The 16,218-nt window shown below is 35.9% G+C and overlaps 1 protein-coding gene across 6 annotated transcripts in view; it reads right to left on the minus strand.

Annotated features, from left to right (window-relative positions):
• The window catches only part of BIRC6 (baculoviral IAP repeat containing 6), a 225,438-nt gene that overhangs the window by 167,094 nt on the left and 42,126 nt on the right, over positions 1-16,218 (minus strand). For all 6 annotated transcript variants that reach the window (XR_006960345.1, XM_047069619.1, XM_047069617.1 and 3 more), the window contains exons 7-10: positions 12,996-13,218; positions 12,756-12,916; positions 8,430-8,488; positions 1,394-2,788 (exon numbers count right to left, since the gene is read on the minus strand). Coding sequence is in view for 5 of the 6 variants with exons in the window: in XM_047069619.1 (XP_046925575.1) it covers positions 1,394-2,788; positions 8,430-8,488; positions 12,756-12,916; positions 12,996-13,218 (1,838 nt within the window). In the remaining variant the exon portion in view is untranslated. The remainder of the gene's footprint in view (positions 1-1,393; positions 2,789-8,429; positions 8,489-12,755; positions 12,917-12,995; positions 13,219-16,218) is intronic.

Here is a 16,218-nt window from a genome sequence, read left to right on the forward strand (position 1 = left end):
TTTTTAAAATCTTTCACATTCAAAGATTCCAAAAGCCTCAATGTACAAGACTTTGGCTTTTGTTACATTCTGGCAATATAATGTAGTTTAAGCACCCGGACAACAGATACCCCAGGTATGAATGCTGACTCTGTCATTTATTAGCTCTGTGACTTAGGCAAGTTACTTAACCTCTCTTTCCTTCAGTTTCCTTATCTGTAAAATGGAGACAGTAATTGTATATACCTCATAAAGTTGGCACGATGACTAAAAATTAACAGAAGTAAAGTTCTCACAACAGTGAACAGGCACATACGTAATCAATGAATTCAAGTTATCCTTCATAACACATAGTATTTTAATGATTTTTCTAAACTTTATTAACTCTAATTCAAAGTTTTATTGAAGTTATTCTGCATTGCTCATTTTTTAAATTAATCTATTTGGATTTTGATGTTATATCAAGATTTTTCTTCCCCTTATTTCACTAGATGTATTCCAAACAAGGCAATCTGAATGAACCACTATATTCACCACTACCCTTCTTGGCCAAACTCTTGGAATCTTTATGAAAGTGAGGAAAAACTCAGGTTACTTCCTCCCAAGAACCACAAGTGAGATGGATAACTTCCTGACACCCAGTTCCTCTCTGAAGCACCGGTTACAGTTACCTGGGTTTCAAACATCTCCTGGCCCTAAACTCCTACTACACTATCAATAAGACTATTCATTGTGCCTATTATGATCAGCAATCCTTTTCAAAAACGGCTTTATCTTTCCAACTTAAAATATATAAAATAAGAAAGGAGAAGTGAAAATGCACACTGTTTGTTACTCTGTATGGGGCCTCAGATGTTGCAAAACTGATTTAACTATCAGCCAAAGGTTGGGAGTAAATCAGACAAGGAAAGTTTATTTGGCAAAACTAGTAATTTGTTAAATATTTTTATTTCAGGAGGAAATAATGACCAGTATATGCTCTATGCCAAAAACTGTACATACATTATCTCATTTAATTCTAAGAAGCCTAAAAACAGGCCTTCTGATCCTCATTTATAAATACACAAAGGTTTACTGAGTTCAAAGTAACTTGCCCAAGGCCACAAATTTGAGCAGATGCACAGTCAGGACTCACAGAAACAACAGCAGGTTATTTTCTTGAGGTTAAAGCAGAGAAGATACTTTCTGAGAGACTTATTAACTTATTTACAATTAGAATCCTTACCTAGGGCAGTAGAAAAAAGTTTTAAAATGTTAAAACAGTAGAAAGATTTACCACTTCATTCTAAAAAAAAAACATACTTCACTGCATCTATATGGATCTAAAATTCATACTAGGTATGCACATAAGTGAATGCCACATACACAGATTTTATAAGATTTGTAGAAGAACCAAACAAACCCATCTGCTTACCTTTGGTGCATGCACACAGCCTGTCTGTACCCGAGCAGTAAATGACAGAAACAAATGTGTCCTGTTCTTCAGTGCCCTCCTTTTTGGGAGGTTCCACTTTGGCCAAAATTTCAAAATTTGAAAGATCTAATATTTTTACATATCCTCCCTGAGTGGTTATTACCAGGTGTCCAAGAGTAGAAATATCAGCCTTTTTTTCTCTTTCAATGCCATTCTTTGAGGTTAACTGCATTTCCTCAACAGGCTCCTCACAGTCGTCTTCTCGATTATCCAATATATCTGGTGGAAGCAAAATGAGCGAGGTAATTGTGTCCTGGGGGTCTTTGATATGTTGGATTTTTATTGGCTCCTCTTCTAAAGTCACTATCCGAGTGGCATAATTCATTTTATAAAGTATTAAATATCCACCACTAACGTTCCTCTGCTCAGGCTGAATTATCAAAGGAGTCTGTACGTCTGCTGGTGATTCATGTTGGATTACACTAATATTTGCACCATTCACTACAGCAAGATTTGATTCCAGCTCGCCTTTCCGTCTATTACATAGTGCAGAGTTTAATTTATTTAAATTATTCAAGGCCTCTACTTGATTTATTGCACTCAAGGATTCAACAGGGCATGTCCGTAGTCCTACCAACAAATGAATTCCATCAGCACAAGGAGTTATGGAGTCTATACAAAGATTCTCCTCCTCTGCAAACTTTGGCAGCCTCAAGCACTGAACCAAAGTCCCAGGCTTGGGAAACACAGAGTTCCACTTCTCAGAATCTGGAGAGGTAAGGTTGGCTGCTGCATCTGCAAATTGCTGAATATAAGTCACCGGAGGATCCTGCAACAACAACTGCTCCTGACTATCCAGCTCCATTTCAATAATCTGTGGAACTGTAAAACCATCATCGTGCAAACTTTTACTCATTATATTGTTCATCTGTGAAAATATTTTTCCTGCTTTCTCATCAGATTCCTTGATACTATAAAGAAGCAAAATGGGTAAAGTCCTCCTTACCAGAGGAGAATTTAATTCTGAATTAGTACAGGACTCATTGTCAGTTGACCCTTGTTCTGATATACTTTCACCCTGAGTTCTGCTTAAACCATCCAGTGACCTGTGAGAATTACTACTAATGGGTGAGGTAGCAGGAGATTTATATGTTAATAAACCTCCAGCTAATAAACAAGGAAAGGGAATGTTGTGTTGTTCCTGGTGCTTTTCCTTTGTCTTTTCACTCTTAGAGTTTGTTAAACAAGGATTTGCCCCAAGTTCTTCAAGATCCTTAACAGTATCTTCAAGCACATTTGCAACAATCTCCCACTGGAGTTTTTCAGGCTGCTGGAGAATGCTGAGTGCTGTTATATCAAGGCTCACTTCCATGGCTTCCTTCTGTGATGTGTGCCCTTTGAAAAGGAACAATATTCATTAGAATTGGCCTTGAGAATGCAAATCAAAAATCTTTAGTAGGGGCACCTGGGTGGTTCAGCTGGTTAAGCGTTTGACATCAGCTCAGGACACCATCTCGTGGTTCATGGGTTCGAGCCCCACATCGGGCTCTCTGCTGTCAGCACAGACCCTGCTTCTGATCCACTGTCTCCCTCTCTCTGTCCCTCCCCTGCCTCAAACTCGCTTTCTCTCTCAAACATAAATAAATATTAAAAAAAAAGAAAAAATCTTTAGTATATGGGGCACCTAGGTGACTTAGTTGGTTAAGTGTTCAACTCTTGGTTTCAACTCAGATCATGATCTCACGGTTCGTGAGTTACATACAGCCCCATGTCGGGCTAAGCACGGACAGTGCTGAGCCTGCTTGGGATTCTCTTCCTCCCTCTCTCTGTGCCCCTCCCCTGCTCACTCACTCTCTCTCTCTCTCAAAATAAATAAACTTAAAAAAAATCTTTACTATAATGCTTTCATTAATTTTCTTTTTTTACACATCTAATCAGTGCATTATAATTACATAAGTGGAAGAATTTTAAGTATTTAAAGGGAAGTTAACCAAATCCGATATAAATTTACTGAGGAAAACCACTGAGGCCATTTAAGAGAGTCAAAATCATTTTCAAGTCAGAATACAGTCTCCTGACAATGTAAGCAAACCTTCTTCCCTTTTTAATTTAGGAGAATGGTTAAAGAATGGAGACATTATTGGCATCAAAATAATACGAGTTCTGCCCTTCAATTCTAAACCAAAAAACACTGCATACCATTATAACTGTCACTTAATCACTTTATAGAATATCCACGAAGTGTTATTATAGGGTCAGTTCCTTCTCCTTTACCATTTGAAAGGAGTCATAGCATCCTCTACTCTCTCCCACCCTACCATGCTAATTATCAGTCGATTATCATAGTACACAATGTAACTCTAAGCTCAGCTTAGAAAAAAATTATAACTACGAAGGAAAAGTTCCAAAAATATGTCATTTTAAAGAGAAGCATAAATGTCTTCTGTGTTATCTGCTAATTTATACTATGTTTAGAGTCAACTACATTACCCCTTAATGAATGACCTTTTGTGTACTGTGTGCTCTTCAAGCTGCCCCCTTATAAAGAGCACAAAAGTCATTTCTCAGTCTCAACACTCCAAACATGCCATGTCTCTCTACACACAACCCTGTAAGAGAGGTCACTCAACCCCTAAACCAGATATAATCTCTTGATACTGAACTGAAAGTCTGAACCAATCTGCTTTTTTCTCACTTGCAAAAAATACTATCAGTCAGGCGACAACATTATTAGCAACAATAACAGCTCAGTATTTATGACAAAGAAAAAAAAAGTGGAACTGGCTTTATAAATTTAGATAAGAATACAAAAGAGTAAAGGAAATAAATATAAAATAATCAAGGAAACTTGCATGAAAGTTTGAAAGCTGCCCAAGTAAAAGAACATGCAAGTGAGATTCATGGAACATCATACACTTAACACTGAAAGTTCTGTTCACACCATTTCTGTTACTAAATCATCTACTACTTCTTCAAAATGCTCAGTGACAGCTTTATCTATTATTTCCCATTTTCTGAGGATAATCTTCTCACTTCAAATAATGTCACTTTTATGACCTAAAAATGAAACCATTTCTAGTTAAACAGAAGAAAATTTTGATTATACACTCAGCAATTTAATTGTCCTAATGGAACTGTTCATTTATTTAACCACTCATTTGGCTACAGTCATATGCAGTCTGTCCATATTGCCATGTATTAAGTCTAATTTAGATGTGAATTTAGATTTGAAATTAAAAGTTGACAGTAAGATTCTGATAACATGTAGTTATCAGAATCTTGAGGATGCTGAATCTTGAGGATGCTCAACTATTAACTGAACTAAACTGAAACTTTTTAAATTATTTATTTTAAGTTATGGTCAGAAATCTATTTTAGTTTGTCTATCTACAGAGACATAAAAACAAAATAACCATAATTTACATACATTAACACACATTTAAGAAATAGAAGGTGGGAGGCACCTGGGTGGCTCAGTCAGTTAAGTGTCCGACTTCAGCTCAGATCATGATCTCACGGTTCGTGAGTTCCAGCCCCGCGTCAGGTTCTGTGCTGACGGCTCAGAGCCTGGAGCTTGCTTTGCATTCTGTGTCTCCCTCTTTCTCTGCCCCTCCCTCACCCATGCTCGCTCGCTCGCTCTCTCTCAAAAATAAAAACACTAAAAAAAATAGAAGGTGGGACTATTAATAAAGAAAGGCAATACAAGAAGTGGCATTATTACTCTGCTTCTTCCCAACTACTTAAGCATTCTATTTCAGAAGATGACAAAACACAGTAACAACTGTTAGTACAGTAAGAAAATCTGTTATCTCATCTCATAAATTCTCAAACCTACTGGACTACCAAACAAGTGTTTATACTATACACCTACAAACAGACTGCAATACAATATTGTCCTGATAATCATTTTGGGAAACCAACAGTTCTATATGCCAAACCTCCTGAGGGTAGCAATGAGGTTTTACCTAAGTATTTTTCTAAAACTATCAAATTTCAGTTTGAACTTCTCTTCAATCTTCTGTCACAAACTCTTCCCACTCTTTACAAGAAGCAATATATCCTTACTACTATTACCTATATCCTCGGTAATATTGCCCAAAGGCCAAACTTTTCTCTCTGACATCATCTACATAACTTCAAAAGTCATAACCTTCACATGAAAACAGGTAAAAGTCTCTTAGTCTCCATCACATTTTTGAAATTAAGAAATACATTTCACAATTCTTCAGACCACATCATTCACTTTGATGGGAATCATCTAAAGTTGGTAAATGTTAAGTTTTGAAATAGCATCTATGACTTATTTTAGATACCTCAGGAAAAGAACACATCTTCTGTTCATATCACAAGCTTCCATAAACTCACCAATAATCTTTCAATATAATAAAATTAACTTAGAAGATACAGTAATCCCCCCCTTCATAGGCGGGGGATATGTTCCAAGATCCCCAGTGCACACCTGAAACTGTGGATACTATCGAACCCTATATATACTACATTTTATTCATATACATACATATGATAAAGTGTAATTTACAAAAGAGGCACACTAAGAGATTAACAGCAACAGCTAATAATAAAATAGAACAATTATAATAATATCCTGTAATAAAAGTTATGTCAATGTGGTCCCCCTCAAAATATCTTACTATACTGTACTCACTCTTCTTGTGATGATGTGAGATAAAATGCCTACATGAGGAGATGATAAAATGCCTATGGGAGGAGATGAAGTGAGGTGAATGACATAGGCACTGTCTCGTAGCATTATGGTACTACTGACCTTCTGACCACGTCAGAAGGAAGGTCGTCTGCTTCAGGATGGACCACAGGTAACTGAAACCATGGAAAGCGAAACCACAAGTAGGAGGGAGGGGACTACTGTACATATTTTCCTACAAATGAATTAACTAGTTATAAATCCTACAAGGAGGGAATTAAAAATTTTGAACCATTAGGATTTTTTTCTCTTACCATAGCTACCTTTTAATACTACATATGGACAACAATCCCAACCCTAAATGAGGTATCATAGAGAAAGTCAACAAAAATACATGGTGACTTTCTTAGATACTGGAAAGTGAGGTAAACAGGACTATAGTATCTAAAAGAAGTGTGAAAGAGCAACTAGGCATAGATGAAACAGATAAAAGCAGAAAAGGGAAAAGGAAACAGACCAAAGAGACATTATAATTACAAAAATACCTACTGAGATCCTTAGACTCAGAGAAAAGAACAAAGCTACAGCATACAAAGGAAAGGTTATGGTTAGAATCAAAAACTTTGAGAGCAGAAAAAGGAAAATTTAGTTCAAACACTTCACTTTTCAAAGGAAAAACTAAGGGGGCGCCTGGGTGGCGCAGTCGGTTAAGCGTCCGACTTCAGCCAGGTCACGATCTCGCGGTCCGTGAGTTCGAGCCCCGCGTCGGGCTCTGGGCTGATGGCTCAGAGCCTGGAGCCTGTTTCCGATTCTGTGTCTCCCTCTCTCTCTGCCCCTCCCCCGTTCATGCTCTGTCTCTCTCTGTCCCAAAAATAAATAAACGTTGAAAAAAAAAAAATTTAAAAAAAAACAAAAAACAAAGGAAAAACTAAGGCCCAGAGAGTTTGACTTGACAAGACACAAGAGTTAGTAGAAGGGTTCAAGTTCTAAACAGGTCTCCAGGTGACCTGTGACCAATTTATTATTTTTATCAGATTAAGAAAATGCAATTGTAGCTCTTTTCTGTTTTTACAAAAGGACAACAAAATGGGAAAACAGCACTATCTTCATCAAACCAAATTTTTTTTTGATGAATCTATTCTTTATTTTTCAAGAGCTAATGATACAATTGTATATTATTCAGGACATTTCCCTACTTTAAACATTTTTTTCATTGCTACGAACTACCTCAAAAGACAAGTTAGGTTTAACCCCAAATCCACCCCAAGGTGTAGCATTGTTTGGGGGCTTTAAAAAATTTTCATGACAATTTAGAATTTAGAAAGCACTCGCCATTCTATAATTACTCGAATTTTTGACAACTGTTCTATACAAAGCTGTGTCTCTTCCACACAACTTACACATATCCTTAGTTCATAAGATTTGACATTACAAAACAGCCACAATTTAATAAGTCACTTTTTAAAAATACTGGGTGCTTCCCAGGTTCTATGCTTTATATATATTTATCTTAATCAGTCCCCAAAACTCTAAACAGATGTTAACATAATTCTTTTATGTATTATTATGTATTAGGAAATGCATTCAGCCTATAATAAATAACAGAGTTAGAATTTGAATTCTGATATAGAAAAATTATTTTAAGATGTACTATTAGCCTTGCCTATTATATAAAAAACTACATTAAAATGCAAAGTACAGTCTTTCACCCTAATATGTCATAAGATAATGAGAAAGGCAGCACTTACTCGATTGCCTTAATGTCTATGATTTTATATTTTAAAATATATTTTAAAATTTATTCTCTATTCACCTGTTTTATTTTGGGAATAAAGAATCTTAATTTCAGTATTACTTTTATATAACCACAGAATAAATTATGCAAATAAACTGAACACATTCTGTCTTAATGTCAATTCCTTGACATCTATGACAAAACTTCAGTGGAACTATCACTTCAGGAGTGCCTGGTGGTTCAGTCGGTTGGGCGTCTGACTTAGCTCAGGTCATGACCTCACAGTTTGTGAGTTCAAACCCTGCATGGGGCTCTGTGCTGACAGCTCAGAGCCTCTGCCCCTCCCCCACTCATGCTTGCTCGCACGCCTGCGCTCTCTCTCTCTCAAAATAAACAAACATTAAAAATAAAAATCACTTCAATCTGTTTGGCTTGAATATGTACCATTTAAAATATAAGTATGGGACTCCATATATACTAATTCAAGACCTCTAATGTGCAAATTTGAGTTTTCTGTGTATATTAGTGAAAATTCAGAGTTTGCATTAACTGAGAAATTTAGAATTAAGTAATATTTAGCTTTACCTACAAATGAACAACTGCAAAGATTTAAAAAAACAGACTAACATTTTTTTACATACCTGTCACAGAATCTGATCTGGAATGCTCTTCACTGTCTGAATCCTCCAGTAAATCGTCACTTAAAGACAAAGCAAAAAATAATTTAAATTTCCATAAAAAAGTATACATAATATGAGACAACGAAAAAAGTACAACGACCACTGCCTTGTATCTCAAATAGAAGTATCATACAAAACTATTAAAACTAGCTTAAATGACACATAAGTAGTCTGAGATCATAAGTGACTAATAATGTTGGTAATGGATTACCTTAAAATCATGAAACAAGCATCTGCCTGGAAAAGGGTGTGGAAACCTCTAAGAATCTATAATAAAATTTGTAGGGATATGAAGACTGTTAAGGTATGACAGAAAATAGTCTAGGTAAATAAAAGGATAAAAGAGAGAAGCAGCTAATAATATCAAGTACAAACTTCTAGTAGCAAAATTTTAATAACACTGTGTTACGGAATTCCGGAAAGCTGTCCTAGAACAAAATAAAAGAGCTACATAAATAGGTGTGTATGTACACGTACTCACACACATGCATGTATTTCACTTTTGTTTTGTATTTGATTGGTTTTGGAAGGGGTGATAAGAACTCTGTGACAAGCAGGGAAACTATTACAACTCAGAAGTCAGGGGTTAAGAAGAGACAATAGTTCCTCCTTTACTCTTCACTGTGTCAAGAAATTGCCAGCCTCCCTCTTGGCATTATCTTTATCCTCACTCTCTATTGTTCACCGACAAGAAAAAAACGTAACAAAAAATCACTCTGGCACAATATTAGGCTGTGTATGTACTCTAACAATCAGCACTTCTACAGCAGTGCTAAAATTCTGATGACCTCAATTACAAAAATAAAAAGATTCATTTTGGAGGAAAGTAAATATTAATTCTCCCTTTTTGAAACAATGTATTTCACTTACAACTGAAATAACCAGGTATTTGCTTTAAATGAAATATAAGTTAGTAATTTCCGTTTTAAAAAAGTTTGAAATATAGGGGAGAGGGAGGACTCAGACACTTGACAAATTCCTGTGTTTTAAATTTTTCAAGTAGAAGTAACTGTCCATAAAACAATTTTGTGCTATAATTTAAAACAACAACAAAGAAAAATGTGCAGAAGTTCAAGATCAGTTGCTGATTAGCCTCAAACTATTTAAATACTAACTGGCTGGTTTCAGAGAAGTAATAAAGATACCGGGAAAATTAAATCCCAAGAGTAAATATTAATGATTGGGAATTACCCATAATGAAGAACTCCAAACCAAGATACAACAAGCTTCAAGTATCGAAAGGTTTTTACATTAAGGAAAATAACCAAGTATTACCCACCTATAATGAAAAAAAGGTTAAATGAAGTAATTGTATATTTTTAAGGAAGAAATTCAAGGCACCTTGATAGGCTTTACAAATAACTTACAATATTACAAATAATGTTCCAAAGGGTTGCCAGATAATCACCTTGACCAAAAAAAAAAAAAAAGTTCTTTCTAAAGTTTCTCAAAATACAGTTTTTTCAAAATAGTTTATGACAGAAAAATTCTCATACCATTACATAATAAAATCATGAGTAAAATGATTGAATTGTACACTAAAAGGGTGAATTTTGTGATATGTAATTATACCTCAATAAAACTTTTAAATATGGGTTATAAAACATAAATACATATTTAAAAAAATTTAACATATATATATATTAACATAACCGAATGATGTGAGTATGGGTACTCTACGTTTCTTCAAGTTATTCTCTGTATTGTCTAATTTTTCTACTTTAAGCATGCATTAGGTATATAATACACACTACATTTCCTGAACCCTTGTACACACACAAAGTCTTTTGCAGAGTAATAAACGTGCAAAATAAACCAGATATTATAAGTAAGTTTTAAATGGCTAGTTGGGATTATCTGTTTTTGAAAACTGAAGATTACAGGGATACCTTAGTTTTGATACGTCAATACTATAAACAACTTCAAAATTAAATGCAGGAAATTTCTACCCATTTGAAAAACATAATACACAAATGAGACAAAAATGTTAATTCATTAAAATTAAGTGTGTCCCCAAATAAGTATTCTTCCTTCCCAAATAAAAATTCTCTGAATGAATTCAGAACAAAGAAAAATGTTGCCTTTTAAGTAGAAAGGGTTATAAACAATTCGTGGGCAAACTATACTACTAACTACTTTAAGCATCTTGGCTAAGCTTTAATCTGTTCAATTAAATATTAATTCTTCAAGCTAATGAAACTCACAGAGTATATTTTAAAACCAAATATATTGTATCTTGTAGCACAAAATCAGTAGTAGTTTAGTTCATTATATTTACTACCAGTGCAACAGAAATCCTGCTGCCTCTGGGGGAGGGGAAGGCCAGAGAGGGAGACTGAGGTTAGATATGAAGTTCCACCTCTTCGGCTTCCTCCTGCCACCCCAACTTAAGAGTACTCTTTCTGTATGATTCGCTTCACTTTCTCAGGAGAAAAGTGTTCTTCTATCCTAGAAAGACTGCCTCTTAAAAGTAGGCAGAGAGATTTATATCCCAACTCCAGCACACTACCCCACACAGTACCTGCCCACCTGAAATACTGGATACACGTTTACCAAAAATGTACATTTTACCTAAGTGAGTGTGTATGTGTGTCTGTGTGTCTGTGTGTGTGTGTGTGTGTGTGTGTGTGTGCGCGCGTAATCTTAAAGAGTGTAATCTTAAAGAGTATGTCTTGAATTCAATTTTTAATCCCCAAATTACAAAACCCCAAGACAAAAGTTCTAATTAAAATCAGTGTTCAGGGGCACCTGGGTGGCTTAGTTGGTTGGGCGTCCGACTTCAGCTCAGGTCATGATCCCGTGGTTCATGGGTTCAAGCCCCGCATCAGGCTCTGTGCTGGCAGCTCAGAGCCTGGAGCCTACTTTGGATTCTGTGTCTCCCTCTCTCTCTGCCCCTCCCCCACTCATGCTGTCTCTCACAAATGAATGTTTAAAAAAATTTTTTTAAATAATAAAAAAATAAGTAAATAAGTGTTTAAAAGCACATACTAATTTCATCATCTTATATAAATTTTCCACTAACTTCTAAGAAAATCACAGACCTCAAGCACACTTACTTTCTAGTCCTAGTGACAAATGTGCTCAAAACTCAAATAATAGGTCAGATGCTTTCCCATCAAGTTCTCACAGGGATTTATAATAACTAAAAACAACCATGAAGCTTTAATTCAGTCTGTTCCAGAGCTCAGGCCACATTCATTTACCTACCCAGAATTTATACATTATCATTACCAAGACAGACTAGACAGAGCTAACCTTCCCAACTAATATATCATGAATTTTCCATTAATTCCCTTAATAAAATAATTCGTACTAATAAAATTTTACATGAGTTCTTAATGAAAACACACGCCATCAAAGGGACTATGAAGCAAAATACTGTTAAACCACGAACTATGGCATATAACATCGATCACACATCAGTAACATAAGAAGCCCCTGCAAGTGAAAAATGATAGACCTCCTCAGCATCAGGGCATCTGACCATAGTTAAATAGGCTCCATTTCACATTGCTACTCTCAGAATCTTAAAAGGGAGTAGCTTCTACTGCCTACCACAAGTTGGGTGCTTTGTGGAACCCTTTATTCGGTCCACCTGACTACACTGCAGACATTCCTCTATAGTTCTAGCCGAGTTCAGAGCTACAACTGCAGTGTCTTGGGAGACGAGTGGGTGAAGTGAGATTATACTTTGACTCTCTTACCCCCACGCAGATCAAATACAGCTACAGAAATCAAGACTGTCAGAAAAGCTGAATGGAAAAGAATCCAACACAGCATTTTTACCAGAATGTCTCTTTAGCAATCATGCCTCAACTCACTGCTGACTACTGATAAACTATTTTACATAATTGGGTCATCTTGCCTAGCCAGAAGTTTTTTTCACTATCCAACGGTACTGATACAATTTAAGGTGTTAATGAAAAAAAGTGGAAACCAAAATCATTTGGTTCAACTGCTCTAGGAAAAAATATACAACAAGATAAAACTTCAAGTATAATCCGAGGATTTCATTTCATTATTTAGACTTTATTTTTCAGTGTAGCAATTATTTCCAGTTGGCACAGATTGAGACAGAATATAAAAGTATGTTTTACAGACTATAGCATTTCTGAATGAAAACTTTTCTCAAGAATCACAGAGCTCTTTCAGATCTAACAACTGAACATTTATTCTCCATTCTCTTGACCTAATATTTTTTTCTGCCTCTTTAGAATTAAGAGAATATAAAATTTAGGAAAACACCTAACTTTTATAAATGCCACTAAAAAAAAAAACCTCACATACCTATCTCCTTCTAATTTGGGTATATCTGAGCAACTGGAGGAGTCTTCCAGCCATGCCAAAGTTGGTCTCCTGGATTCAACTGCTGAGCTTGGCTCTCCCGACAGAATAAGCTGTTGTACAATTGCTGGATCATAGGCATTAATTTCAAACTTTAAGTGCACCTAAACAAATGAAAAGCCTAAGTTTAAAACTGATTTTTTTCCTCAGCTACTAATCTATCACTTCAAAATTGAAACATACCTTCATAAGTTTGGAAACATCCCATATGCAGATCTTTCCTCGTTTTGTTGCAGCAGCTAGAAAATGAGGGCAGCTCCCCGACCCAAAGCAAGATATTCGGTCAGTTCCATCCGTACAAGGAAACTGTGCAGGACTTGTTGCGAGAGTGACTGACAACGGCACATTCTGTGTGTGCTCACCTTTCACAAATGGGCAGTTTGGGGAATGTCTCTCGTGTTCAGACCTTTACACAGATTAAGGAAGGAAAAGTTTACTGAACAACATTTAGCTGTTAAATCTGTAGATTAAAAGAGAACTCCAGGATCTTTCCTTTTTTAAAAAAAAACAATTAATTAGACTTTATTAAAAAGACTCAAATACCAAATCACTCCATCTGATCAAGATCACTAACATTCTACCACTCACTTTGGTAGCAGTTACTCTTCACTTGAATGGATTACATAGAAGGTCAGTCTCAAATGACACAGAACACTACAGTATAATTTATACTCTATTAACATACTGGTAAAATTGTTTAAAGTTCTAATAATTCCTCATAGTTTCCTACAACTGTAAATAAATAACTACTCTGTTTCAGTTTAAAATTCTCCATAAAGGTACAACAGGTAATAATAATGTATTATATATTTGAAATTTGAGAAACAAATATATCTTAAATTAGATCTTAACACATGTACACACACAGAATGGCAACTAAGCAGAGGTGATAGATATATTAATTAGCTTGATTGTGGTGGTCTTTTCAGAGTGTACATGTACCAAAACATCAAGTTATACACCTTAAATATATGTAATTTTTACATGTCAAAGATATCTCAATAAAGCAATTTTTAAATTATATAAAATTATATGCATACTTATATTTATCAGTGGCCACAATATAAACGATATAGAGTAAAAACTCAACAAATGCCATTCGTAACACAAAAAATCTTTTAGTAAAGATCTGAAAGCAAAAAGATCTACAGAGTATGGATAAAGTGACCTAGATTAAGAACACACATAGGTGAATAGGTGGCTCAGTCTGTTAAGCACATGACTCTTGATTTCGGCTCATGATCTCATGATTTCTGGAATCGAGCCCCGCACTGGGCTCTGGGCTGAGAGCACATAGCCTGCTTGGGATTCTCTCTCTTCTTCTCTCGCCCCTCCCTCTGCTCACTCCCTCTCTCAAAAATAAACTTAAAAAACAAACAAACAAAAAAAGATGCGCAAATACATCTTATACATTAACTACAAGACCAGACCAGATAAATAACCTCTAAACAAAATTTATTTTGGGGGGCACCTGAGTGACTCAGTCAGTTGAGCGTGGGTCTTCCACTCAGGTCATGATCTCATGCTACACGAGTTCGAGCCCTGCCTGGGCTCTGTGCTGACATCTCAGAACCTGGAGCCTGCTTCAGATTCTGTGTCTCCCCTCTCCCTGCCCCTCCCTGGCTCGTATGCTGTCTCTTCCCCTTCTCTCAAAAACAAATGAACACTAAAAGAAAAAGCTTAAAAAAATAATTTTCTGGGGCGCCTGGGTGGCGCAGTCGGTTAAGCGTCTGACTTCAGCCAGGTCACGATCTCGCGGTCCGTGAGTTCGAGCCCCGCGTCCGGCTCTGGGCTGATGGCTCAGAGCCTGGAGGCTGCTTCTGATTCTGTGTCTCCCTCTCTCTCTGCCCCTCCCCCGTTCATGCTCTGTCTCTCTCTGTCTTAAAAATAAATAAACGTTGGAAAAAAAAAATTAAAAAAAAAAAATAATAATTTTCTCAAATATTGAAAGCAGGATCAACTTTTACACTGAAAAAATTACCTCTCCAACTTTGTGACTACTTTGTTTCTTTCTGGTTATTCTTTTTTTACTTTCACTAGCTGTAATTACACAGCATTATTTGAAATGCCAGGATGTTTCTTTTTTTTTTTTTTTTTTTTTTTAATTTTTTTTTCAACGTTTATTTATTTTTGGGACAGAGAGAGACAGAGCATGAACGGGCGAGGGGCAGAGAGAGAGGGAGACACAGAATCGGAAACAGGCTCCAGGCTCTGAGCCATCAGCCCAGAGCCCGATGCGGGGCTCGAACTCACGGACCGCGAGATTTGTGACCTGGCTGAAGTCGGACGCTTAACCGACTGCGCCACCCAGGCGCCCCTTGAAATGCCAGGATGTTTCTACCAAAAAAAGTCTTTTTTTTTTTTTTTTCATTTCCATGGCAAAGAAATAAAAACTATACTTACAAAATACGCTATTCCTTGGGGTGTACATATTTCTTTATACAAGGTACCTACAACTTACCTATATCCATATGTAAATCCTAGATAATCTGTAATACACAGATGTCTTACACAATTGCTTTTACATGGCATCCCCCAAGCATATATTTCAACTGGATTCCCTCCAGCTAAATCCTAATATATTTTTCTCTTTCCTAAGTTTTAACTTTTTAATTAAAATGTTATTTACACAAGTAACACATGATTATAAAGCTAAATATCACTCAATTATAATATCCAATCCCAGTAATCTCTTTTCCCACCTCCAAATGACCACTTTTATGAGTTTAAGTGGTATATTTCTAAAATATTTTTTATACATATAATATAGGGTTTTTTCATTTTAAAGAAAAAGTACTATTATATGAATCATTCTACAACAGATCTTTTGATAAAATAGCATACCTAAAAGTTACTGAAGGTGATTAATAGAGAGCAAACTATTGATTCCTTTTATTTTTACTTGTTGGATAATAGATTTTCTGAGTATACCATATTTTGTTTGGCTATTCCATCCTGACAGGTATTTAAGATGATTCCATGTTTACAACTGCAGCTTCCAACCATTTTTATGCCTCTTTGCATACAAGAGGAATTAGTTCTCTGGGGTAAATAAGTACAAGTAGAATTAACAGATAACAGGGTGTGCTCAATTTATTTTTTAAAAACTTCAATCTCCCTCCAAAGTAGTTCTACTGACTCCCACCATCAAAATATGAGAGTCCCATTCTCCACTTGTAAGTCTTCCTTCTTTTCCCCCTTACAGATTCAGAAGGTACCTAGGCTCAGCTCCCCAGCTGTGCTCAATCTTATTTCCTCCTACCCATTTAGAACACTGTCCTCAGGCCATCAAAAATACTATCAATTGCTCAAATTTGAAGAATCCTGAATCCTTCCTTGGACAAAGAAGGGGTAGAATCTTTGATTCTGTGACCAAGCTGAAAATCTGAACCAATTCCCCACAATC

The sequence above is a fragment of the Lynx rufus genome, unplaced genomic scaffold, assembly GCF_022079265.1.
Source record: "Lynx rufus isolate CCGP_SWC_20201006 ecotype Redwood Valley unplaced genomic scaffold, mLynRuf1.p SCAF_8, whole genome shotgun sequence".
NCBI classification, from domain to species: domain Eukaryota; kingdom Metazoa; phylum Chordata; class Mammalia; order Carnivora; family Felidae; genus Lynx; species Lynx rufus.